General features: G+C 39.7%; 1 protein-coding gene across 7 annotated transcripts in view; it reads left to right on the top strand.

The window, feature by feature from the left end:
• GALNT18 (polypeptide N-acetylgalactosaminyltransferase 18) overlaps positions 1 to 26,587 on the top strand; it is a 445,377-nt gene that overhangs the window by 181,723 nt on the left and 237,067 nt on the right. For all 7 annotated transcript variants that reach the window (XM_065594861.1, XM_065594856.1, XM_065594858.1 and 4 more), the window contains one exon: positions 21,401 to 21,593. In XM_065594861.1, the coding sequence (XP_065450933.1) occupies positions 21,401 to 21,593 (193 nt within the window). The remainder of the gene's footprint in view (positions 1 to 21,400; positions 21,594 to 26,587) is intronic.

The following is a 26,587-nucleotide window of genomic DNA, read 5'->3' as shown; positions in this document are numbered from 1 at the left end:
GCTAGACTTTGCTGTTTATCATCTTGAATTAACAGCTCCCTAGCAATTGGTTGTCAATGAAGTAGAAGATCTTTGTACCCTTGAAGCTTGTCCTTCTATTGCAAACTTCTCAGTAACTCCAAAGGACTGAGGCATTTAAGCAGGTATTCAACTATTTGTTTTTTTTGCGGTATCAGGATAAATAAGTATTTTTGTTCCGTAGCACCTTTGGAATCACTTACTAACTATGGCAGTACCAGCACTATCTAAACTCAGTCTGTCTGAAAGATTTTCTATATGGTTTGATTTCTCTTTCAACCATAATGTATTTGAAGGATAATAAATAAAAACCTTGCATTTCAAAAGAACCTGTTATGCCAGCATTTCACACGTACACAAGGATTAAATTACTTGAAATACAGCCATCTCTTCAGTGAAGTGAAGCAACTGTTTCACGGTGCACAGGATCACTACACAGCAATTTAGGAAAAGAAGTGAAAAAGCTGTTCTATATCCCATGTCAACTACAAGGGAAATTTTGTTAGGGAAATGGTCATCCTGTTTTAATTCAGCCAGGGCACTGGTTGGCTAACATGCCCCCCCCCTTTTTTTGTGTGTGTGCGGGGGAGCCTTGGGATCTTTAATGAGTACAACTGTGAAAGATGGCACTCAATAATACCAAAGCCCCTAGTTTCCATTCTGAGGAAAGAATGTCTACTGAGTCTACAGCATCTACTGAATCTGATTAGACCATCCTCAGAGGTCTCCAGTTCTTCTAGGGTGAGATTTTTAAAAGCACTCAGTGTTGGTCTAACGCTCAGTGGTCAAACTCTGTATGAGCAGAGAGAGCCTAATACTGAGCAGTTTTTAAAATCCTACCAATATTGACTAAACTTGACTCTGCTCAGGTCCTGCCTATGGGTATATTCCAGTGACTGCCCAAGGTCACATACTGATTGAGCAAAAATCTCAAAACATTGAGCCCACCTGCAATACAAACCAAAACAGCGAGTGCCTGGTTCATCACTATTTTACTCCAGTTTTATACTGGCATAGGCCCGGAGAATTAATACTCCCCTCCAATAATTTTACTGCTTAAGCATCTGTCCTCAAACTGTAGGTGCTTTAAACTAAATAAAACAGTATAAAAATAGTGCCAAGCATACATATTTAATAGTGTTCAGTACCATATTTTTCAGAATGGCAAAGATAATTTTGTAGTTCGAGAGATCGCGTGACTTTTAAAATGGAAATTGTCAGCTTTATTTTTGCCAAAGGTACGCAGTAGTCCCTTGAGTTGTAATTAATTCCCTTGTCTGACTGTTATTTTGGATACCTGTAGCCACAATCAGTGTATTGATTATTTTAAGCAAACCCGGGGGCTTTTCTAACACATAGGTTTCTGAGTGTGATGAAAATTGTTGTCATGGGGATGATTGCTTTGAAAAACCTAATTTATTTTTGTGTTACTGTAATCCATAGTTTATTTAAAAAATGGTCATTAGCATGCCTGAAAGTCTGGAACATCAGGCTCTATATTCTTTGAAGTCCTTCTAGTGTTGCTGGCAAATTGGATAATTTACCAGTTGGAGAGAGGTGATGGTTTCCCTTCAAAACATTGAAGGCACAAACCAATGGATATAGAATGCATTAATAATACTTGATACTTAATAAAGCATCTTTTGTATAATATTAAAAAGATATTTTTTTTTATTATTACTCTTGATGAGGAAGCTGATTGTATTTAAAAAATGCATATTTCCTTTGATAGTCTCTCTTGTACAAGTTCAGTGCCTCCATACCGTTTCAAGGCCTCTCAGGCTTATAGAACATGTATGGTAACTATGCCAGTGGGGCATAAGGATTTACGGCTGATCTGATACATCTGCTCGCACATGCACCAATGTAGATTTATGGTTGGAAAGGAATTTGATGAATGGTAATGAAAAGATACCTTGTAGAACCAACAGCTGTCTGGATATATAGTGTTTTCAGATCAGAGAGCAGGCTAACACCAATGTATACCAGAGAAATATATGGATCTCAATAAGGGCTTCTTCTTGTGAGGTGCCGAGCGCTAAACATGTGTAACATGCTACAGGATTTGGCCCCAAGATACCACATGTTCTACTGGTTTTCTTTCAGCACAGATTAAAAGATACAGAACTAGGTTATTTAGCATGAATAGCAGAGATTTTTCTTGTCACAAATGTCTTTGTACAGTTCATTGGTTTTTCTCTTTTAAGTAATTTATTCAGTTCTAATAATTATAGGATGACAAAAGCAAAATCTATAGGTCAGATCACCTTCAGATGTCTACTGTAACTCTGTTACATAAGCTCATAGCTTTCTCAAGCTCTGTAATTTTGAGATAAGCCTTCCATGCTTAGCACAGAGATAATTATTTTTTTTATTGAATGTTTAAGGAAAATCCATTCAGCCATTTCTGAGGTACAGGAAAGTGGGTGCATGTCAGGGATGCACAGACAATACTTTCAATTTAAATTGAAACGCTTTCCACACACCCCCTGCCACTTTCCTAAAGGTTCTGGATTCCTCCCTGGCATAGGATATGTGATGAGCACTCTATGAAGAATAATCTGTTACACACTAGAGGCATTATTTAACTAAAAGAGAAACAAAATTATATTGCAAGCCCTGGGGACATAAAACATAGACAATACATGAGACAATAAGGGGGAGTTGTGGAAAAGAGGTGGCTTAACGGACTAGGGCTTCCTGGTTCTGTGTATGATCCAAAGCTTGGAATATTCAGATGCACCTGAAGCCATTCAAAGGAAATTTCAACCCCTGATTTTTTTGGACTGTGATGTTGCTTGACGATCTCAGCACTGTTGAAAATTAACCCAGACTCAATATCTGCAACCTGAAAACCAAACCTTGTCTCAAACCAGATCCAGATGTTTACTCTGTCTCTTGGGGTTATCTCTACTTTAAAGTGGTTGCCGAAGACACGGTGTGGTAGAAGATCCTTTGTGCAGATTTAACTTTAAAATGCTATGCAAGTTATAAATCCAGGAAAAGACAACTGGTGCAACTCTGCATATGTAATATTGAGTGCATTTCGTATGAGGGAGAAAATGCAGGATGTTGTTTGGGGAGAAAAATACAGTAATTTCAGTGGTATTTTTATTCAGGTTGCTTCAGCAAACTGATCCATGGAAATATTGTGTTTTATGTCTAGGTGGTTAAAGTATATATTAAGAAGCACTACAACGTAGCTCCAGATTGTCAGTATTCTTAAAACATATTATGGTACGCTCCGTGAAGTTCATTATATCTCATTGGCAGAAGTTTAAGTATAAAGGTCTTAAACCAGTAAGTGACTGCATACATAAATTCTTATTCATTAGATACATATGTTTCCTGCTTTCTAAAATGAATTTTAATATTTTGTATGGCTGGTGTAGGGCATAAAAAGTTATGGCACTTTCAGCAGATCCTTACATTTTTGCATGAGTTTCAATGACTTTTTTTCTGCTGACTTCGTGATGGGGTCTCTTAGTCGCCAATATTATAATTAAGAGACCACCAGATATTTGCAGTAATTAAATTTTGGTTTAAAATGTGATTTTAAAAAAGCAGCATCAATCATTGGTTTGCACACCGAGACAGCAGATAATTTCCTTTGTGTAAAAACAAAGGATGGCCAAACTCATCCCCTAACAGCAACATACTTGTTCTTTGCAGAGACGTACCCAAGGAGGGTAGTTGGATCTTTACAGGAGCTTTCTTCTTCTTTTTATCAATGCCCCACACTTATTAGTTAAAAATGAAAACTCAGCACACCCAGGCGGTGCTTTTACTACCCAAGAAATTAGATTGCTGTTGATGGCTTCCAACAAACTCATGCTGGTATTCCCTTTTCAGCCTCTTGTAATGTATTAACTCATCCCATTATTTCACAGTTGAGGTAACCTGATAATATGAACCTCACCATGTGAATTCAAAGAGCTCCTGGATCGTTGTGTCATCAAAATCAGACGTATCTCAGGTTTATTTGTTTGTTTTGTTTTGTTTTTTTTCACAAGGAGGGAGCCTTGCAGAGAATTGTTGAGCTGTGGGATTGATTAGCACCATTACTGGGACCAATGGTGTGATTTTTATGAAGGAGATTTTGGTGTTGCCTTCTTCAACTGGGGCTAATATTAAATGCATGCTATTACTAATGATAATAGTACAGCTCCTTGACAGTCTGCTTTTAGTAAAAAAAAGAACCTGATCCTGCATTCCTTGCATACCCCATTTTCCCACTGTCTTCAGTGGGACTTCTGGATGTGTAAAGAATCAATATAGACTGAGCCTCTAGAGTAGAGTGAACTACCTATTAATTATTTAAAATATTAGGTCAGATTCTGATACCCTTATGTGCATAGTCCTATTTATTTCATTGGCGCTGTCTGCAGAGGTAAGAGGCTACTCATGAGCAAGGGGTGGCAGAATCTGGTCCAGAGTTTATACGTAGTTCTTACTCAGGTAAACTACCTTTGAGGTCAGCTTTACTGGGAGTAAGTTTGGGCTTTGGCCTCAGGATTTTATTGATTTATATTACACCTCTACCCCGATATAATGCGACCCGATATAACACGAATTCTGATATAATGTGGAAAAGCAGTGCTCTGGGGGGGCGGGACTGCGCATTCCGGAGGATCAAAGCAAGTTCGATATAATGCGGTTTCACCTATAATGCGGTAAGATTTTTTTTTTTGGCTCCCGAGGACAGTTATATCAAGGTAGAGGTGTATTATTATATTAAAAAAAATCTAGTTAGCAGAAGAAAAACTAAATTAATATCAATCCCCTGTCAATGGCATAGTGACTTTTGTTGGGGAAGGGTTTAGAAGTAAAGCAACCCCTCTGTTGGAAGCACTACCATGCAGTTGTTTTTTACTCCATTTTTGTGCCTTTGCTGACCCTCTTCCCCATGGTTTGCACTGTATTAACAGCCTTGCAAGCATGGGCGACAGATAATGGAGGCTGGGGGCGGCTTAGCCTCTCCAAACCTTGCATCACTGGGGGGCGGGCAGTGACAGATTACCACACGAGCCCATGGGGCTCATGCCCAGGAGACCCAGCCAATTTGGGGCCCTCGGAAAAAGCCACAGCGGCACAGAGCTTTTCAGGTCTTGGGGCCACAGTGGGGATGGGGTGAGGGGAGGGGTCAGAATTCACTAAGCAGGGGGAAGAGGCAGTGTGGGGGTGGAATACGGTTGTAGCTGTGGGCCCTGGCAGGCTGAGAGTGGGAAGAGTGGCCTCAGCCGGAAGAGGCGGGACAGTGGGTTAGCCACCCCAAGGGGAAGCTTCACCTGCCGCCCATGTTTGTAAGCCACCTGGAACCACTGCCTTTTAGCATTTTGACACAATAGAAACATGGAGGTTGTTCCCAAATTTCAGAAGCCTTGTTTCAGCTGGTGGTGGCCTCATTAGTGAGTTCTGTGTAGAGTGAGCTTTCAGAGCCCGGTGGATTGATTTGAAATCAGTGATGTGTAAATCACCAATTTTAATCAAGATTTAAATCGGCAAGCAGAGTATCTTGATTTAAATCAATTTTAATTGTTTTGCATTTATATATTTTACTTAGTTTCCTAAAGAAAAGTTTCTCATTTGTTGGTAATCATTAAAACATGTAGATTTGCAATGTAATATAGCCTTTACACAAATTTGGTATTTTATTTGCTAACTAGAGGATAAACTACATCTATACATATTTATTTAAGCTTATATTATTTCATATTAAGTTTTACATTTTTATTTTGATAAAATATGGTGAGTGCATTTCTTATTTACTAGATTAATTTTTTGTTAAGTTGCATTTGGATGGAAGTTGGAATTCAATTAATGCATAAAAATAGTGTTTTAAAACTGTTTATTAGTTAAATAAAACTACCTTAAATATGCTGGGTACATAAGGGAAAAAAGTTTAACAAATCATGTTTTGCATTTAAAATTAGCTGATTTATTGGACAAAGAAAGTATTATCTGTAGGTAGTGAACTGAAAGTGATTGTTTCTGGTCACCATGTCCTTCAAGGTTTTAGAGCTAGTAGATCTTGTCCTCTCACACCTCAGTCAGCTTCAGCAATTGAACTCTACAGTGAACTATGTACACAAACCCAAGGATCACCATGCTTACCTTCACACAGGGGCTGCCCTAGACTAACTACCAGCAACTGGTGCCCTAGGTGAACTATGCAATCGGCATCCCCAAGCCCCAAGGGCAGATCTAGGCTGAGTTTTTTGGTAAACTGGGAAACATTTTTCCCCTTTTTCCCTTTTAATGTTTTTAAGTGTTTTTTTTTTTAAACATAGGCTTAATTATTCAGTTTGTCCGTGTGTCCAACCAATGTTTCTGAGATCAGATAAAATAGACACACGAAATTTTCAGAATAGATTTGTACACAACAGCTAAATGATATTTCAGTCCGATTTCAAATAAAAATGCATTAAAATGTTAATTATAATTTTTATTATTACAAATCCAAACTCATCCATTATGCTATCCTGCTTTAACTGCCATTACCACGACATCCAATATAGAAAGAAATAGGAAAACTCTTCAATTAAGAAATAAGGAATAGCTTACTGGGGGAGGAATAGCTCACTGGTTTGAGCATTGGCCTGCTAAACCCAGGGTTGAGAGTTCAATCCTTGAGGGGGCCACTTAGGGATCTGGGGCAAAATCAGTACTTGGTCCTGCTAGTGAAGGCAGGGGGCTGGACTTGATGACCTTTCAAGGTCCCTTCCAGTTCTAGGAGATGGGATATCTCCATTAATCTCTAATCTCTAACCTGTATGTACAAAACACTCAGAATAAAAAACACTTTGTGCTCTTAAAACATGACTTTTCTTGCTTTAAATTTTGAAAATTCAGTCACTAGTTCTTTTAGATCCAGTTTTCCAGCTATTTCATGCTCTATTGACATTGTGGCAAGTCCAACAAATCTATCTTGCACCATTGTTATGTTTTTATCAATTTTAACTTTGAGAAGCTAGCTACAGAAACTGGCAAAGTTTAAAAAAATGCGTAGAGCTATAAAAATGTTTGGAAAACTGTCTGAGTATATTTTCAAAAACAAACTTCAGTACTTCAGGAGTGGAATGTTTCTCAAATCCTCTTGAAAAAGCCTAAAGCTCACTACACAAATCTGTAGCATTAATGTCTTTTGAATTTTCATGAGTCAATGCCGACTCCAGTTTTATACAAAATTCTCTTATCTGTTTTGCTGTTTTCTTTTGCAAGCTGTGGATATCCTATAGAAAGCCAAATACTGACTCTAGCTGCTGCATCTGTTGAAATCTTTCGTCAACCGAGTGAATAGCAGTATCAAGGACTGCAAAGTAGAAATTCACTTTGAACCTTTGTTTTGGGTTCTGAAGGGTGTGTCCCGTCCTTCATACAAAAACTGCTGTTTCTTTTGCCGAATGCGAACTGGATCTGGTTCAAATCCTGTTGGAAAGTCTATTTCTTCAGCAAGCTCGAGAGAATCTACCAGTATTCTTTTGAACCCTTCATCACGTCTGAATTCCTCCAGAATAGTTTTAGTTTGCTGCAGTTTTTGAATAGCAGAATGTACGTTCAAGTTCTTTTCCTGAAGCTGCTTACTAGTGAGGTTAATCTCGAAAAGGATATTATACCACAAAATGAGTCAAGTCACAAATTTGAATTTGGAAAGGCTATTTGCAAGAGCTTCTGCATCTGAACGTGCCATATTGCCAGATAATCCAGTAAAGGTAGTATCATCAGAAATTTCAATTAGGGCATCATAAATGTTTCCAAGCTCATAGTGGAGAGACTTCAAAGCGACTCTCCCATCTTGTCTGACTAAGTGGTTTCACAGTTAGAGAATTCACATGGCGAGTCAGTCTCCCAATGGCATGTTGAACCTAAGAAAAACACATAAACATTGCACCAGGTTTAAAGAAACTGCTTGTCTCCAAACAGCATCTAGCAGCATCATTGACAACCAAATTCAGAGAATGCGCACTACAAGGAACGAAAAAGGCCCTGGGATTGATTTCCATCATTCTCCTTTGCACACCATTGTCTTTACCCTTCATATTACTCTCATTATCATAGCCTTGGCCACGCAAGTTTTCAACAGATAATGACATTGTTTCAAGCTCTTGCAGAATAGTTTGTCATAAATGCTCCAGTCGTCCCCTTCAGTGGTACGAAACCCCAAAAATGTTCCTTTATGAGCACTTCAACATTATCTTCATCTGCAGACTTTTCCATATCCACAAAACGAATGATCGTCATTTGTTCAACATGACTCATATCTGGCATACAGTCCAGTATTATTGAAAAGTATTTTGCAGAATGAGCAGCTTCTCCAATTTTCTTTTTAATGGCATCTGTTAGGATTTGAATCAGTTCATTCTGCATATTTTTTCCTAAGTAATGAACCAGTGTTTCATATCAGTTATTTTACATAGACGCTCCTTCATGACTGGATCAAACAAAGCTAGGTATTCAACAAAATTTAAAAAGTTTCTTTTACCTGGAGTGTATAATTTTTCATTTCTACCGTGGCCACGGAATGCTAAATTTTGCCCACTGAGAACTCTCACTAAAGCAATCAGATGGTCTAATATTTGTTGTCAATATTATTTTTTCCTTGATCAGATGTAAATTTTCTTTGATAGGTTTTCCTTTTTTCAATCGTAATTCAAGTTCTTTCCAATTTTGAAAACATTCCAAATGTTCTGTACTTCTTTCATGTGAAGAGAGAATTGAAGATATGTTTTTCCAGTCCTTTAAACCATTTTCAGTAAGTGATGTACCAATTGCTTAATTTCTAAACAAGTTGCAGCAAAAGCAAAACAGAGTCCTTCGACACTGAATATTGTAACCAGTTTCAATGAATTTCTTCCCCATTAATGAGTTTCCTCTTTTAATGCTGAGCAGAGAATTTTCTTTTATTTCCATCCTTAGGGAAGGGAAATTCATGAACTTGTTTGGGTCCTTGTTCCATGAGAATTTGCCACACACTGTCATCACATCTGGGCCATGAAGCTGGGTTCCCATACTTTAACTTGTTTGTAACTTCTGTTACCTCTGTTCCCCTAAAAACCAACCCAGGGTCACACTTGTATTAGTTTTATTACAATGCCGCTGTTAGTTCAGATAGAAAAGAGATGGAGCTTATTCATACACGCACACATTCACTGCATTCATACCCTCATGCACCCACACACTTACACAGGCAGAGAGTTACCGGAGACAGCATGGAGGCTGAGAAGCCGAAGCATGGTAGATCTGGTGTGTCTGTCTGTGGTCACGAATCCAGGCTGCTGAGAGGGTCAAGAAGCAGGGGCTTGTGTGCATGCCTTCTTCCTCTTATTTTGGAACTGGGCGGCTCCTGTCATGTACACTGAGTTTCCTTTCTCTGTCCGTCACTGAGAAGCATTCCCAGACCAGTTCCTTTCATGCATACCATGTTCTTCTTTTCTTTACAGTACTTCATGACTGCCTTCTTAGGGCAGATTATATCAGACACTCCTGGCTCCGGGCTCCTCTCACCTCGCAGTTCCTCTCCGCCCAGTCCCACATACACTCCCTCGTTCACACTCTCTCTCTGAGGGATGGGATATTACAAAGATTGGAAGTTCATACAAGTGGCAACCTGAAAAGGCCACAGAGCTTGCAAAGGCTAAAAACTTAAAAGGCTATGCTAACAGTAACTGAAGTTACAAAGTCTGCAAAAAGGTTGCAGAACTTAATGATACAAGTTACAGATCTTACAATTGCATTTGAGCGGAGGCTTTACGTAACAACTTCCTCATCCTTTCTTTCTTCTATTTCATTTACTTCAATTTCTGCATGTGTCTCTGAAGGTGAATAATTTTCTCCACTTCCATATCATCTGATGCTGTGAGATGCCTTCATCTAGAAGTAATATACCTTCATCTTGATGTTCCAAACTGCTTCCACATGGATGTGAGCTAACCTCCTCTCCAAGTAAAATTCCTTCATCTGGATTCTGTGAACTGCTTCCATCTTTATTTGGATTAAAGAGAAGATATTTCAGGAAGGATCCCTGCTGTTTTGCTTGGTCCTTTTCCTTCTCAGCCTTTTGTTTACGATACTCAGCTCCTGAGGGTTTTCTTTTTCCTTTTTCTGCCATGGGGCATTTGATTATTGTTATGTACTGTGCTCCCGACTGCAAGCATTATAGCATTAAGGATGGCTGACACACCCACCACATGGTTGGCAATTTAAACCACATTGCAGCCATCCCAACACGTCTTTTCACTGCTTAAAGTTTCAATGGTTAGTAACATACACTCACTTACCTATTAAAACAGTTAGTTACAGCGTTTACACAGAAACAAAGTAACGTTTTTCGATGTTATAACCCAACACCGGTTGTTTGGAACGTAATCCCCTTCCTCACAGTTACCCGCTTGGAGTGTGACATCATCACTTTCATAGTTTATTAAGCGTTAATGCTGTTACTTTTCTTTTATGGACCTTATTTATTACATGTGAACCAGTTATAATAAAGAAAAGTTTGTAATTATACAGTGTGATAATAAGGCTAAGGTTTAATGCTTAAAGATACTCACATTTTGGATTTATAATGCTGAAATATAATAATAATATAATTTATAATAATAATTATTAAAATATGTTGTTCTTTATTCTTTGGCACCCAGAAATACAATTTTCCACAGTATTCGCTTGATTCTTAACCATCTACCTGCGACATGTGTTAAAATGACCGTTTGACATGTATCAACTAGCGATATCTCCACTCTACATGAATTTCTGGCTGTGCGACCTTGATGTATATTCGAGTTAGGTGTCACTAGCATTGCAGCTCTTGCCGCTGGTGGATGTGTTTCATTGTGGCTGAGTTATTGCTTATCAAAATTGCGGAATGGGTCATCTTGACCCTACATCGCAAATTGAAAAAAAATATCACTAAAATATTATTTATTTTTCCAGTAAATAAAAGATTTGACATCTTAATAAATTCTCAGAAATATAGAGAAATGAATTATAATTGATATTTCCTCCGTATGCACAGGGGAATTGAAATAATGACATCGTTATTTTATTTGTATTTTTTTTCATCTTTTTCATTTTTTTAATTTGATTTTTTTTCCTCGAATTTGTTGTCCCATTTAACTTGGCACCCTAGGCGACTGCCTAGTTCACCTATATGGACGGCCCACCCCTGCCTTCACAGATCCAGTAACCACTCCATACATATGAAGAATTCTGTTATCTATAGCCAGGCAGTCACATACCACAGAACATGCTCTGAGGAGAAAGTCCAGGATGCACACGTTAACACGCTTAAAATCACCTTCACCAAACAAGGACACTCCACCAGAGAAGTAGACTGCATCATTTAATGGGCCACCCTGTCAAGGCTCCTTTCCCACTCTGAATTTTAGGGTACAGATGTGGGGACCTACATGAAAACTTCTAAGCTTAACTACCAGGTTAGATCTGGTCCACTGCCACCACTCCCAATGTGCTAATTCCCTTCCCCGGGTAGCCTTGAGAGACTCTTCACCAATTCCCTGCTGAATACAGATCCAACCCCCTTGGATCTTAAAACAAGGAGAAATTAACCATCCCCCCTCCTTTCTCCCACCAACTCCTGGTGGATCAAGATCCAACCCCCTTGGATCTAAAAATCAGGTTCTTAAAAAGAAGGCTTTTAATTAAAGAAAAAGATAAAAATCATCTCTGTAAAATCAGGATGAAAAATAACTTTACAGGTAATCAAACTTAAAGAGTCCAGAGGACCCCCCTCTAGCATTAGGTTCAAAGTTACAGCAAACAGAGGTAAACACCCTAGCAAAAGGTACATTTACAAGTTGAGAAAACAAAGATAAAACTAACACGCCTTGCCTGGCTGTACTTACAAGTTTGAAATATGAGAGACTTGCTCAGAAAGATTTGGAGAGCATGGATTGAGGTCTGGTCCCTCTCGGTCCCAAGAGCGAACTCCCCCCAAAACAAAGAGCACAAACAAAAGCCTTCCCCCCACCAAGATTTGAAAGTATCTTGTCCCCTTATTGGTCCTTTGGGTCAGGTGTCAGCCAGGTTACCTGAGCTTCTTAACCCTTTACAGGTAAAAGGATTTTGGAGTCTCTGGCCAGGAGGGATTTTATAGTATTCTCTTTATAGTTATGACACCCTCATTCGTTAGTTTTTAACCTATAGGGGGCAATGTCTCACATCAAGTATCTTGTTTAATTCTCTGGCTTAGGTGCCTTCTCAGCTTTATTACTTTATCTCTTTATCCTGGGGATGCTGCCTTCTCCCCCTTGATCTTCCTATTTGATTGGTAATCCAGTTTATGGCAATCCTTCTTCTGGAGCAAGGGTGAGCTGTACATGAGGCTGGGCAAAAATGGATGTTCTCAATATGCAATAATCAAATGGATGCTTCTCATCATTAAGGCTAAGATTTTTGTCGTGGTTATTTTTAGTAAAAGTCACGAGCGACAAACAAAAATTCACGGAGCTATGACTTTTACTAAAAATAACCATACAAGCCACGGCAGAGGTGACAAGATGTGCACAGCCCCAGCTGCAGCCCCCACCGTGGGCCAAGGGCACACGGCCCTGGCGAAGACCCCCTCCACAGGGCTGTGTAGGGAGCATAGCCCCGGCTCCAGCTCCAGCCATGGCTTCAGCTGCTGATAGCAAAAGCTGAAGAAGTCATGGAGGCAGGGCCGGCTCTAGGCACCAGGGGAGCAGGTGGAGCGGAGGTGAGCTGCAGCGGTGGGGGGGGTTCCTCTGCTGCGCCCACCCCACCCCCGGGGTTACAAGCCTGGGAGGGAGGGGTAAGAGGGGAAATGCGACGCGGCCGGGGATTTGGGGAAGGGGTTGGAATGGGGCGGGGAAGGGGCGGAGTTGGGATGGGACCGGGGGGGTCATGGGAAATTTTTTTTGCTTGGGGCAGCAAAAAACTTGCACGGAGGTCCGGTAAAGTCACGGAATCCGTGACTGCCGTGACTAAATTGTAGTCTTAATCATCATGTGCCTAGAAAAGCTCATTTGGGGAGAAGAGCAAAATGACCCCAGTCTACTTCTGTATTTAATTGTTTTACTTTCATTCTTCTCAGCAGCAGCCTGAAAGGAGATGAAATTCTGAAACTGTGCTTTCAGTTGTATATGTGGTCTTGCTAGCCCGTCATACAGTGATATTACCTTTGCTTTTAATTAATTACTGTAGCTTTGCAACATCACCCCATAATCCCAATTCTTATTAGTGACCTTTCTGCTGCAAATTTCACACATTTCCTCTGTTGACTCTTAACTTCAAGAACTTGTTGTGCTATTTTTAGGAACAGCATTTGTAATAATTAAAAAAACCCAGCTTCTGTATGATGAGAATTCAAAGTGAAATAGTATTTCTTATGGAGAAATAATGAAAAACATGTCAACAGAGAGAACCAATTTAGCATAAATAATAAACTGGGGGAAAGTGACACATCGTACAGCTTAAGCAAATAAATAATTTACAGAAAAGAATTACTAGTGGTGGCAACATTATTATGCCAGATGATGCAGCATAGAAGATAATAGAGCACATGCGGTATTCCTAGTTGTGAAGTTATGAGCTCAGTTATTCTATTTCTTTTTCAAGGCTGTCTCAACAATTCTTCTATCAGCCAAGCAATTGTCAACCATAACTGCATATTGAATGAGAGACCATTTTCTTTTAATTTGTTTTAAAATCTTGGAAGTTAAAGCCTTCTGTGGGCAGATCAGGGCGCAACACAGACAACAAGATTCCAAGTAAAACTTTCAAACGTGCCTTAGTCCCACTGAAAATCAATGGGACTTAGGCTTCTCAGGGCTTGTCTACACTTAACACTGCAGCGCTACAGCTGCGCTACTGTAGCGCTTCAGTGAAGACACTACCTATGTCAAGAAGCAGTACCTAGGTCGGTGGGAGAATTCTCCCATCGACTTAGTACTGTCTACACCAGGAGTTAGGTTGGTTTAACTACGTTGCTTAGGGGTGTGGATTTTCTGGTGTAAAGCAGGCCTAAGTCTAGGGTGACCAAATGTCCCAATTTTATAGGGACAGTCCTGATATTTGGGGCTTTTACTTCTATAGGCTCCTATTATCCTCCCCCCACCCCCTGTCCCGATTTTTCACACTTGCTATCTGGTCACCCTACCTAAGTCACTGAGGTGCTTCTGAAAATTTTACCCTGTATCTGCATTCCTGCCAATATGCATCAACCCTTTCAGTGGTGCTTCCTCCACAAAAGTGTGAAGGTAGGTTAGTTCTCATACTCAGTTTGCTAAGGCTGCTTATAATTGTGCCAGTTGTCAGTGATTACACTCATCCATTAGCAAATTGAGGCCACCAACATATTCCCCACCAATGTGGGCCAAACTTGAAGCAGTAACTGAAGTTGTGATCATTCTCAGAAAATAGAAACCCAGCCTGGTTGGAGTGGATCAGTGCTTGCATGGGAAATATACAAGGAATGTGTAGCTGCAGCACAAAATTATACTGGGGACTAAGGAGTAGGCTTTCTACCTTTCTGAGTCAGTAGTAAACTACTGCCTTCCATATTAGATGGCAGTGTGCTGCCGAGGTTAGCGTCTTTCAGATGTGGTGTAAAAGTGAACTCTGCTCCAGTGGGTCAGAAAAATCCGCTGGCACAGTTTTGGGCATGTTTCAACTTGGATAATTGTGTTTTACTATCCCTAAATGCTTACTCTAATTGCAATCAGTTACAATATTCTTTGCTTCCTTCTTAAACAGTCCCTAACATTCTTGTGTGGTGTTAACTGATTGCCCTGTTCCTTCCCAGAGGTGGTTAGATTTCAGTAGTGGGCAAAGCCACCCCTAAATATAGTTTGTAAGATCAGTTATTAACTGTTATTTAAATGATACCATAAATGTGCACAGATCTTTCCAGACAAATAAGTCAGTGGGTGAAATTTCTGCCCTATTCTAAAAAACCTTACCGTTTAAGTTATTGTATTTTTTTTTTGAGCACCCAGTTGAGCTTGTCTGTGTGTCTGCACTGGTGGAAGCACCCTCCCATCTTTTGTGTAGACATACCCGGAGTGAGCATGGTTTTTTGGGGGGGGTGGGGCTGGCACAGTACAGAAGAGTTACGTGAAGGGACTACACATACCCATGTACGTCACAGAGAAATTCTTTGTGGTAACTCTCAGCAGTGAGGTTTTTGGGAGTAGAGAGGTGGCTAGTGGATTGATGACTATGCAGGTACGCTGGCTAATTTCTGTGTGGAAAGGTGTAGAGAGAAGAAACACAGCAGCCTCTTCCAGAACAAAGCTATAGATGGAAATTCTATCATCCCGATCGCTGTAGCATACGTCTGTGCAAAGCCCATTTATCTGGCTTTACACAGTGATGTATTTGTCTGTAACTTCAGGGAAAAGCTACATGCACTCACGCTCACATTCCTGCCTCATCAATGCAATATTTCCTCTCCCTGTTAGAATAGAGAGAAACCCGTTGTATCACCCGGTTCGTTAAAACCTGGGCACTGTGCGGCAAATCAAGAGAGGAATCCCATCTTGTTTGTTGAGAATTCCAGCTCACAGGCCATAACTACAACCTGGGGCCCAGTTTACTAAAAATAACTACAAATTAGTTATGCGGAATTGAAAGCTACTAAAAGAACATTTAACCTTACTAGGATAATAGCAAGCCATATGTTTAAAAAAACAAAACAAAACAAATAAAACCACTTCAAAGGATATTCATCAAGTACTGCATGGGAGTTTCATTGAATCAGGTAGCTTCTATACCTTTTAATAAGATTTAGCTTTATTTGACAACAAAGTTATTAAGAAATGTAGGGTTGTGGTGTGTGGTTTTGTGTGTGTGTAGTACTAAGAAGGAAGCATCTTGATGTTAGGTAGATGCTGGCTCTTGCTGATACCTTCTGACCACAAGTGTCCCTGTAACGTGCCATGCAGTCAACTAAAGTCAGACTGAGAAGAGATGGGGAGAATATTGCCAGATACAGCATAATGAACAATACAGCTGGGAGGCTGAATTTCTGTCTTTGGAGCTGCAGTTAAGGAGGTTAGAAGTAGTAATAGTGAAATTCAGTATGGAGGCTAGCTACGGATCTAATAACCATCGCCCAGAAAGCAGCACAGGATAAAAACATAGCAAGTCAATAGTTAGTTACAAAATGGATGCGGTTCTTCAAATGGATGCTCCAGCATGCAATCAGACCCAGGCAAGATCGTGTGTGGCTATCAGGCCTCCTTGTCTCAGTAACAGAGCTGGATATTGTCCAACTAATATAGCTATGCTATTTCTAAGATGCCTATCACCACAGTAGCTAAATGCTAACATGACAAGCTGCCAATGACTGCAATGGCTAAGAATCCTCATTCCCCTTTTACAGGGTATAGGAAAGTTCAAGCAGATCAGGCCTACATTAATATATAGTCATCTGTAGCAAATGTTCTGCATAGAACGCCTTCCCACCAGAAACATATAGGAGACAATGAACTGATGTATCTCCCTGACTGATATCTGAGCAGAGATATGTGCCTAAATTAATACCTCTTCTGGCAGTATACATTTATTGTTTCACTTCTAGGCCTTTGCTTCCCAGGGCCATTTCAGCAACTTCAGAAGTAGTAACCTTTTATATTTTGAAGAATGAGAATTGAGTATAAGATTTAGGGCCAAATTCTGTCCTCAAAGACATAGATCAGTGCAACTCACATTAAATAAACAAACTGCTTTAAAGTAGTCATTTATTTATTACTAGGGACTACTTTAAGTCCTCTTTGTTGTTATTCCCAGAGAGTACTTATCAGTGGTTCACAGTCATGCTGGAAGGGCATAACAAGTGGGGTCCTGCACGGATCAGTTCTGGGTCAGGTTCTGTTCAATATCTTCATAAATGATTTAGATAATGGCATAGAGAGTACACTTATTAAGTTTGTGGACAATACCAAGCTGGGAAGGGTTGCAAGTGCTTTGGAGGATAGGAGTATAATTCAAAATGATCTGGACAAACTGGAGAAATGGTCTGAAGTAAATAGGATGAAATTCAATAAGAACAAATGCAAAGTGTTCCTTCCTAGGTGGAGTAATCAGTTGCACACATTCAAAATGGGAAATGATTGCCTACAAAGGAGTACTGCAGAAAGGGATCTGAGGGTCATAGTGGACCACAAGCTAAATATGAGTCAACAGTGTAACACTGTCGTAAAAAGAGCAAACATCATTCTGGGATGTATTAGCAGGAGTGCTGTAAGCAAGACACAAGAAGTAATTCTTCCGCTTTACTCTGCACTGATTAGATCTCAACTGGAGTATTGTGTCCAGTTCTGGGTGCCACACTTCAGGAAAGATGTGGACAAATTGGAGAAAGACCAGAGAAGAGCAACAAAAATGATTAAAGGTCTAGAAAATATGACCTATGAAGGAAGATTGAAAAAAATGGGTTTGTTTAGTCTGGGAAAGAAAACTGTTATGTCTCCTCTCCATCTTCTCAAGCACTTTAAAGGTTGTTACAAGGAAGAGGGAGAAAAAATGTTGTTCTTAACCTCTGAGGATAGGACAAGAAGCAGTGGGCTTAAATTGAAGCAAGGGAGGTTTAGGTTGGACATTAGGAAAAACTTCCTAACTGTCAGGGTAGTTAAGCACTGGAATAAATTGTCTAGGGAGGTTATGGAATCTCCATCATTGGGGATTTTTAAGAGTAGGTTAGACAAACACCTGTCAGGGATGGTCTAGATAATACTTAGTCCTGCCATGAGTGCAGAGGACTGGACTAGTTGACCTCTCAAGGTCCCTTCCAGTCCTATGATTCTATTATCTGAGTACTTTCAGCCAAATAAAGGGAGACAAATTCTGCCATTAGAAATTCATGCTCAAGTCAAATTGAATTCAATAACCAATGGATTTTTTACTAGCATTATTATGTTTCCTATTGTACTCAGTGAAATGAAGTGGTCACTCAGTGTATGAAAAACGGTCAAGTGATTTGTGAGAGTTTTGAAAACTGTTTGTTTTTATCTTCAGATCTATCCAGTAGCTCAAGAGTCTTGGTCCTAACTTGTTGATTGCTGAATGCTGCTTGAATTAAGAAATAGCAAGAGATTAGTGAATCTCTTCAAGAAATACTTTTTCGGCAATGTTAGCTGAAATTCAGTGGCTGCTGAGTGTGAATGTGAGGACAGTATTTGGTTACTTGGGATAAAGCTGTATGGAAAAGGAACTTTATGGTAGCTACAAGTCTATGCATGTGCATCTGTCTACCCCAAATCTCATCCTTTTAATTACAACTTCTTTATTGGGGGCTACTTTTTTGACTTGCAAGAGATGTTTAGACTAGATCATATATCAGTCAGCCATACACTGGAAGTATAATAATTGAATATAAACTTGGAAACCTTCAGAGGCAATATGTCCGAGTTGGAGAAATCCAGATTAGCACAACCTTTTTCTTTAAATGTCAGGATGGGGGAGGAGGAGGGAAGTCAGTCTTGATGTATAACTTCAGAAATGTCAACTTCTTACAGTGTGAATTGTTCATATTTGCTTTTCACCTTTTGAAGACTAACCCATTGTATTCTCAGTGGAATTTTCTGTCTTGAATGTGTTGATTAAGGTATCTGTACAAAGATTAGAAGAATGTGATACTCCTGTAGGTCAGGATGTTAGTTTTCTAACAGATAAAAAACAATTGTCAAAATATTTGCAGAGTTTCTCAACTTGGAGGCAGACCTCCATTGCTGATCATCTTATTAGTCTGTTTAGCGGGAGGAGGGATGTGGAAGAGGACAGGAGCAGTAGGCATGGAGAAAGCTACATAATGTCCTGCCTCTAAATAGGAGAATCTGGGTAAAGGGATGCACAACATTTCACCTCTTCACGAAGTTTTAAGACTGGTCTGTGGCCAATAGTGAGGCAGACTTCTTACCATGTGAATACTGTTTTGCTGTATGTTTGTGAATGAGCTGTTAAATTCAGTCCAATTCCAATGCACAGGAAGATGTCCAGGTCACAAAAATCCATCCCCAAAGTAACTGGCAATAATTGTCTGCAGCTGAGGTAGGAGTCTGGAAAGTGAAGTACTCTCTCAGTTTTAGAGATGGTCAAGGTGGAGGCACATGAACAAGACAATATGGGAGACGCTTGACTTGATATTGCTTGTCTGGTACATGACCCTTGGTTAAATGTAATACTTCAGCCTACAGAGCTATGTATCTAATGCCTTTCACCAATGCAAAATTTACATCATGCCAATTTCTGCCCTTAACTGTCAGCTTAACATTTATCTGAGTGCAGGATTTGGCCCTTAAAATAGGTCTTTTCAAGTTGCTATTGGAATTTTTAAAAGCAGATTAATGTTTACCTTACTTTTCTTAGTTGTCTTCCTACCTCTTTCGTGATTTTTCATTCCTGCCTTTTTTGCTGTCATAACCCTGCAGCTCTGCTATCTTTTAGTTCTGAACATTAAAATGTAATGGGCATTCTGAGAATGCAAATCCATAACATTTTGTCTATTAGCTGAGAGAGTATTGAAAACCTTTGTGTTGATATTCATGGCTAAGGAGACTCCAAGCACTAGAGAAATAGCTTTGCCACATGAATAAGAAAATAGCAAATCTCTTTATTTAGTGTCCATGAATGTGAGGGTTTCCTAAACTGCCATAAATTCTGATCTAGATCTCCTCTCTCATTTGCTAGTTAAGACTCTGATTCACCAAATAACTTTAAGCGTGTGCTTAAAGTTAAGCATGTACTGAAGTATTTTCCTGAATCAAGGTGTATGTGCATGGTCCTGAGAAGTGCTGAGCCGCATCAGTTCCCATTGACCCGTGAGAAGAATTCTGTGGACTCAACAGGCCTTAGTACATGAGGTATCCTCATGCAAGTAGTCCTTTTATGGTTAATGGGATTATTTGTATGAGTAGAAACTACTTGTGGGGATCAGGGAGTTGTGGTCAAGAAACAACTGCCTGTTGCTATGATTCTTGGACTGGTAGTTAAAAAATTAACCTACCTGTCTCAAATTAGCAGGTTCTTCAGGTGACACTCTTTGTTAAGCTGAATTAGTTGATCTTTCCTAATGAAATGCCATTGCAAAGTCATATTTGATCATGCGATCTGTATCCTGTTCTGACATCACCTTGATCTATTGGTAGCAGGCCTGTCAGAGCCGTTTTCTTGTTTGACTGAGGGCTAAGCATGTCTTTCATCCTTGAAGTGAAATGGAGCTGATCTTAGCACTCAAACAGTAACACAGTGCCATGACCGATTAAGAAACGCTACATATTTACTGAGATTGGAAGCTAATGCAAGTAACCAGCCCTTCATTAGTCTCTTGTCAGAGTTGTCAGGGAAAAAAGAAGGGCTTCTCACAGGAAGCTAACAGCTTAATCTTCTCAATTTATGTTAAAAAAGATAAAAGGATGGGCTTCCTGACACATGTCGGGAGTTATGATCCCAGGTGGTCATTTTACACAAGCTGTTTCTCTTTGTACATTTCCATCTTGCTGGCTGAAGTTGCCTTTTGGATCTGTAGGTGATTGTGTAGGAGTTGAGCGTGACACTGTACTATCTCTGGAGACAGCGCTGATGAATCTACTGCACAACAGAAACATCAGAAAACTCCATTAAAATCTTCTGGAAAGATACTTTCTGGCTTGCATTAATGAAGAGCTATGATTTGCGAATGCAGCTGTATTAAAAAATGAGATATTGTTATTTAGCTGGGTACTTGTTAATGTCTCCAGGGAGGCTGTTCATAAACTATATGGACTTCCAGAAAAATGAAGACCTTTTTCAGTGCCCTTTTCTTTTGTGAATCAATAATTAACTATGACAAATCAAGGGCTCATGAGGTACTGCGTCCTTCATTCATACTGTGTTTAATAGAATAGGAAAATATTTAAGCATGGTTGTCAGGTTAGAATTTTAGTTGTGTATGGCCCCTGAGAATAGAGGTGTAACACTGACTGGAGTTACCAGATAGTCTTACAAGTTCTGTTTAACAGACTGTATGGGCAGTTAGATCTTGGGAGAAAATGCTGTGTTGTTAATTATGATGCAGTTCTTTTTAGATGCCAAGCATATCACCAATAAAATGTTGGTTCCCCCTTCCCGAATCTCTCTTACTGGAATAGTTTTTAGGTGCACAGATGCTGCCACACAGGACAAAAATATTATATGGTGACAAAAATATTATTTGGTGAATGTCCTGGAATGCAAAGGTTGAGTGGCTGAAGAAAGTTGTAGGCTGCAGAAAACTGAAACCATATGCTCTATGCAGGGTTTTGTTTTCTGAGCAAATAAAGTTGCATTCCTAAGATAATGCCTCTCACACTGCTCTGAAAACGACTAGTTGCTTGTTTTGAATTAAAGATCTAAAAATCTATCTTTTTTTTGTTTTGTTTTATAGAAGCTCCACCAAAGCTGGAAGAAAATCCTGCAGAAGCTTTCACTGACTCATCCCTCTTTGCTCACTGGGGCCAGGACCTCAGTCCTGAAAACCGACGCATTGCCCTTAAACAATTCCAGTATTATGGCTACAATGCTTACTTGAGTGATCGCCTACCATTGGATAGGCCACTACCTGACCTGAGGCCTAATGAGTAAGTGCTTTCAATTGAACTTTAGTATTAACTGTACCTGAAATGCCGATAGTTAGGAAAATTCCCAAGTTCTACAGCAAGCCCACACTTTTTAACTGGAAATGTTATGAAACATTATGTCATTACAGTGCTGGTGCACGGGTTACCCAGAATGAATTGAAGGAGGGGCTTTATGAAGTAAGTGTAGACTGAGATTTTCATAAGTGCCCAAGGAAGTTAGGTGCCTAACTCCCATTGGTAGGGCCTAACTCGCTTAAGTCCTCTTGAAAATCCTAGCTGTAACTTATACTGCACAGCTGGTCAGCGAGCTCTGATGTTTAGCCTGATCTATCAGAGAAGAATCTGCTTATTTTTTTTTGTTAACCTGCAGTTCATTCAGAAGCTATGGTCAGTATAGCAAATGAATCAGAATTACTGGAAGTTAGTAGAACCCAGATGGCGATAGCCCAACGGTGCGAAGTCCACCTGGAATTATGCAGAGTGCATGTTGGAATGGTCTGCTCAAAGCTGGGAAGTCCAGAGCTGGCTGGTACAGAACAGAAAGCAGACAAGGTTGGCCAGCTCAGGTAGCACACACAGGCTATGCATCTCTTGGGTAGCCTCTCCTGGCAGAACGCCTGTGGAGCCCCAGATGGAGTTTAGAACTGCTTTTCTCTGGGGGAGGTACCATGCGTTTACCAGCGTTGACTAAGCTGCTTCCGTGCTAAGTAACCAATTGTTTCCTCACCCCTGCCAGGGTGCATGGGGCCCAGTTGCTGCACAAACGTTCCTTTACTGCTCTGGTAATGCATCTTGGGCCTATTCTGGTGGGACCACTGATAGAGGTGGTAGAGTCAAGTCTCCTCATCCACTCAGTCCTTGGCAGGTCGTCTTACACTAGAAACAAAAGTGCCAAGTTTCTGATGTGAACCCTTGTCCACTGGAAACTGGATGGAGAGAAATTGATATCTCACAATCCACCCAAACCGATATTACAGTAATCACTACTGGTTGGTACAAACCAGGATTAGGTTTGCACCAGTGATCTAGACATGAACGGCTTTGTATCTCATTACCAACCCATTAAGTGAACCAGTTGACTTCTTATTCAGATCTTTAAACCACATGTTTTAACTAGTAAAACAAGTAAACAGAAATTGTACCATATACTAGATAAAGTAATAAGTAAAAAAAAATGACCCAGAATCAGTTAAAAGGTTTGATCACAGCACCAATCCAGAATCTAGATATTACAAATGTATATCTGAGATCTGATGCAGTGCCAACATAAAAGATATCAAGCCCTGTGCAATTATATTTGCATTCTAGTTTTAATCCATTAGCAGTATCTTTGTGAACAATCTGTTTCTTTTTTAATTGTAAATTAATTTAGAAAAAAATAAATCTTCTAGGACTAACAAGACGTTCTTGTCAGAATAGAAGCACGCCTGTGCTTTTTTTTTCTTATGAAAAGATGCTTCTCAAGGATTTCAATTTAATTTTTTAAAACTCTAAATATAAAAAATTAAAAAGTCAGAGAGCATGAACATTACTATGTCTGAGAGAAAATTATTACGGTGGGGATTTTTAAAGAAATCCCAGTTACAAGGAATTGTGTTTGTAATTTCCATTAAAGTTTTGATCTTTAGGTAACTCTGCACAGTCAAAATGTAAGATATGCTTCTCGATCCATGACTACAAAATAATGAATGGTCTAAAGAAGATAGGATGCATAGATGTTTCTGATCTTTCTCCTAATACAAGAACAAGGGAATATTCAATTAAATGTGGCAAATTCAATACTGATGAAAGGAAATATGTTTTCAGGCAATGTACAAGTAGTTTTTGGAACTTACTGCCACAAGATATAATTGAGGCCAAGAACATAACAGGATTCCAAAACAGAATTGGACATTTTATATAGATAACAAAAATATCCAGAGTTACAATAGCCAATATTTATAAGAGACTTTTGGAAGGGAACTAAAGTCTCATAGAAGTGTAGGACAGAAAAGGATCTCAATAGATCATCTAGTCCAGTCCCCTGCACTTAAGGCAGGACTAAGTAATAACTAGACCATTCTTGACAGGTATTTGCTTGGCATAAACCAACCTTTAACTATTATAGGTTAGGAGGGATCTGTCTCTGGAAATGTGTTACCCATAATCACCCACTGCAGCATTTTTTGCACCTTCCTCTAAAGGAGATGATATTGGCCACTGTCAGAGACTGGGTACTGGACAAGATGCAGCACTGGTCTATTCCGCTTTATTAGTATGTTTCTGCATAGTTAGTACCATTAAATAAATCAACACGTACTACACAGTGGTATTTTAGGCCAGTATTTATTTTAGATACTGAGAATAAAAAATACTAGAAAAAATGCTGTAAATTTAATTACCATAGGTGGCAAGGTTGAATTTTTTGAATGGCATTCCCCTGTGGCTGCCTTACAGTGTCTAGCATACGATAGATCAAATACCATACACACTTGAAAATGTCATTTTTGAAACAGTAAAAATAGTTACTCTTCTCTGAAGAGAAAATATACATCCACTTTATATAGTCCAAACATGCCTCCAGCTATGTTTTGGCTTTGCTGGTAACTGAAATAACCATCAGACATAGACAGAAGTTTAGGTTTTCTTCTCAAACTATGCTCTTCTTACGTTCTTACAAGATCTCCCTGTACCAGACCCTAACTTAATCAGGTACTTCAACTCCTTTTGTAACATGCTAGTATGTCTCTCTGCTCTTTCATATAGAGTTTGAACAGTTGATGTAGGATGACTCAAGAGAGGAGCTCCTCTGCATCCATATGTAGGGTCATAGAGACAGCAACTCTGGTGAACATGTTAGGCACATATCATATACATGATTTGGAGAAGCAGTCTTACGTTTTATAGGCTCAGTTTTTGTCTACATTTAAATGTATAACCACGTAGGGCAGTTAGAGGTCTAAGTTGCAATGATTTGGGCTGCAATTAGTTGTGCTCACAAAACTGAGGCTAGATTTTGTGAACCAAAGATGTTTAAACATGGAAAAAATGGGCCAATCCTGGGGTCCTTATTTCTTTAGGCAAAATTGATCAATTTTAATGGGAGAGAATGATTGTACAAATAAAGTCGAGCAGAGAATGTAGCAATTGCCATACCTCAAAGTAGGTTTTAAGTGCGACTTATATTGAACATGGCCTTGTGCTCAGCCTCTGTATAGGAGAGAATTTCACCTGTTGAAACTGCTCGCTTTCCTTTGGGGTATGCATCTCTTACTATGTGTTTCTAAAGAGGTAGCACAGTGGGGCCCCAAGCCTAGTTGAGAACTGTGGGCGCTATTGTAATACAAATGATGATAATTGTGCTAACGTCTATGGAATATTCAACCCTCCTGAAATGATGATAACATATTGGAGTAGTTCCCTGCTGTGTACCTCCTTATCTACAGTACTTACCACACAGCATAAGCAATACTGTGGGGATTCTGTCACATCTTTCTCTCCCAGTACTTCCCGATAGTTATTTTCTGCTGCTGGAATCTCAGTGATGAGCTGTTTACTTCTCGGCCTCCCACTCCCAGTCCCCATCTGTCAGCCAGCACTGCGTCTATATTTGGCAGAAAATACCATTGGCAACAGCTAACTACTAGCTCTAGTGGGCTTGGAACCATTTTGAAGAAAGCAGTGCCAGCCTCACTCTAGGCAGGAATGGGATAACACATTGGGTTAGCTGCAGCTCTGCTGTGCTTATTGTTTTAAGTAGGGCAGGCAGCGCATATGAAGCTTGCTGTGTGTAAAACGTTGAACAAGAAAGATATTGTTGAAAGTTAGGTTATTAAGGAATCCCAGAGCTGTGCACCAAGTCTTCTTTTGACCAGATGCAGAATTATTTTTTTACTTTGCTGGTTGGGAACATTTTGTTGTTGCCTGATCCCTGAAGCACATCTGTGAAACAAAGATAACACTGTTCTTCTTTGCTTATGGAGGGGTGAGAGGTGGGGAATGGAGGTAAAAGGTGCAGAGTGGACCCCCAGTGGAGGAACTGTTCTCCAGTATTTCTTTTATGAGGCATACGTGGAATGAAAGAATCGGCCAATGAGTGACTACAGTCAGTGAAGTGTTTTCTGCATTGAAAAATGCTGCATTTGCATGAAAATCAGAGGCAGGACAACTGGAGGGAGGAAAAAATGTGGCTTTTCTCTTTTTTTGCAGGGAATGTACAACAGTGTTTGGCATGCAGAAGGATCACCTCTTTTCCCAGCTGACTGGAAGTGTGCAGCAGAGATGTTCTCTTTGCTTTGTAGGGAAAAGGTTTTGATTGCATATTAAAGACCTGGTGTTTAGAAAACTCAGCTATTCCACATTAAGCAATAAGTTAAAGCAAGGGTTGTGCTTAACAATCATGATAAATCAGAATCTTAAGGTTTGATCCTGCTCATTCAAGTCAGTGGTAAAAGTCTGATTGCTTTGAATGGGAGCAAGATCCGGCCCATAGAAACAATCATAAACTAGGAGCGGATTGAGCAGATGGCATAGCCAAGGAATTTAAATATGTCCGCAGAGACAAGGGAAACATCCATTAAATTCATGTTTTGTGATGCTTTAGTGCAGGGGAGTCACTTGTTCGTCATATCCTTATGTTATTATTCCCAGTGTTGGTCAGCATTACGGTAGTACATAGAGTCCTGGAGATGACATTGGGAGACTTGAACCTGGGAGCTTCTGCCAATTTCATTTGCAAAAAGCAAATGACCTCTGTGTCATCCCAAATTATAAGAGAACAGGAGATGTTACTTCTGAGATAGGAAGCAGGTAGTCTGTGTGTGTGTTCTGATAATTTTTGAAGGTCAGTCTCCTTTGGCATAGGAAGAGGGGAAATACATACAGAACCTCGCTTATCCATAGCTGGATAAAGAGTGGTCAGTCCTTAAATACAAAAATAAAATAAAATAAAAAAAAACAGAAAAGAAAAATCCAGGCATTGGACTCCACTCTACTTTATACTTGAAAACCTAGCA

The sequence above is a fragment of the Chrysemys picta genome, chromosome 4 (assembly GCF_011386835.1).
Source record: "Chrysemys picta bellii isolate R12L10 chromosome 4, ASM1138683v2, whole genome shotgun sequence".
Classification (NCBI taxonomy): domain Eukaryota; kingdom Metazoa; phylum Chordata; order Testudines; family Emydidae; genus Chrysemys; species Chrysemys picta.
The sequence above is the reverse complement of the archived record's forward strand: the minus strand, read 5'-3'. Positions and strand labels throughout refer to the sequence as shown.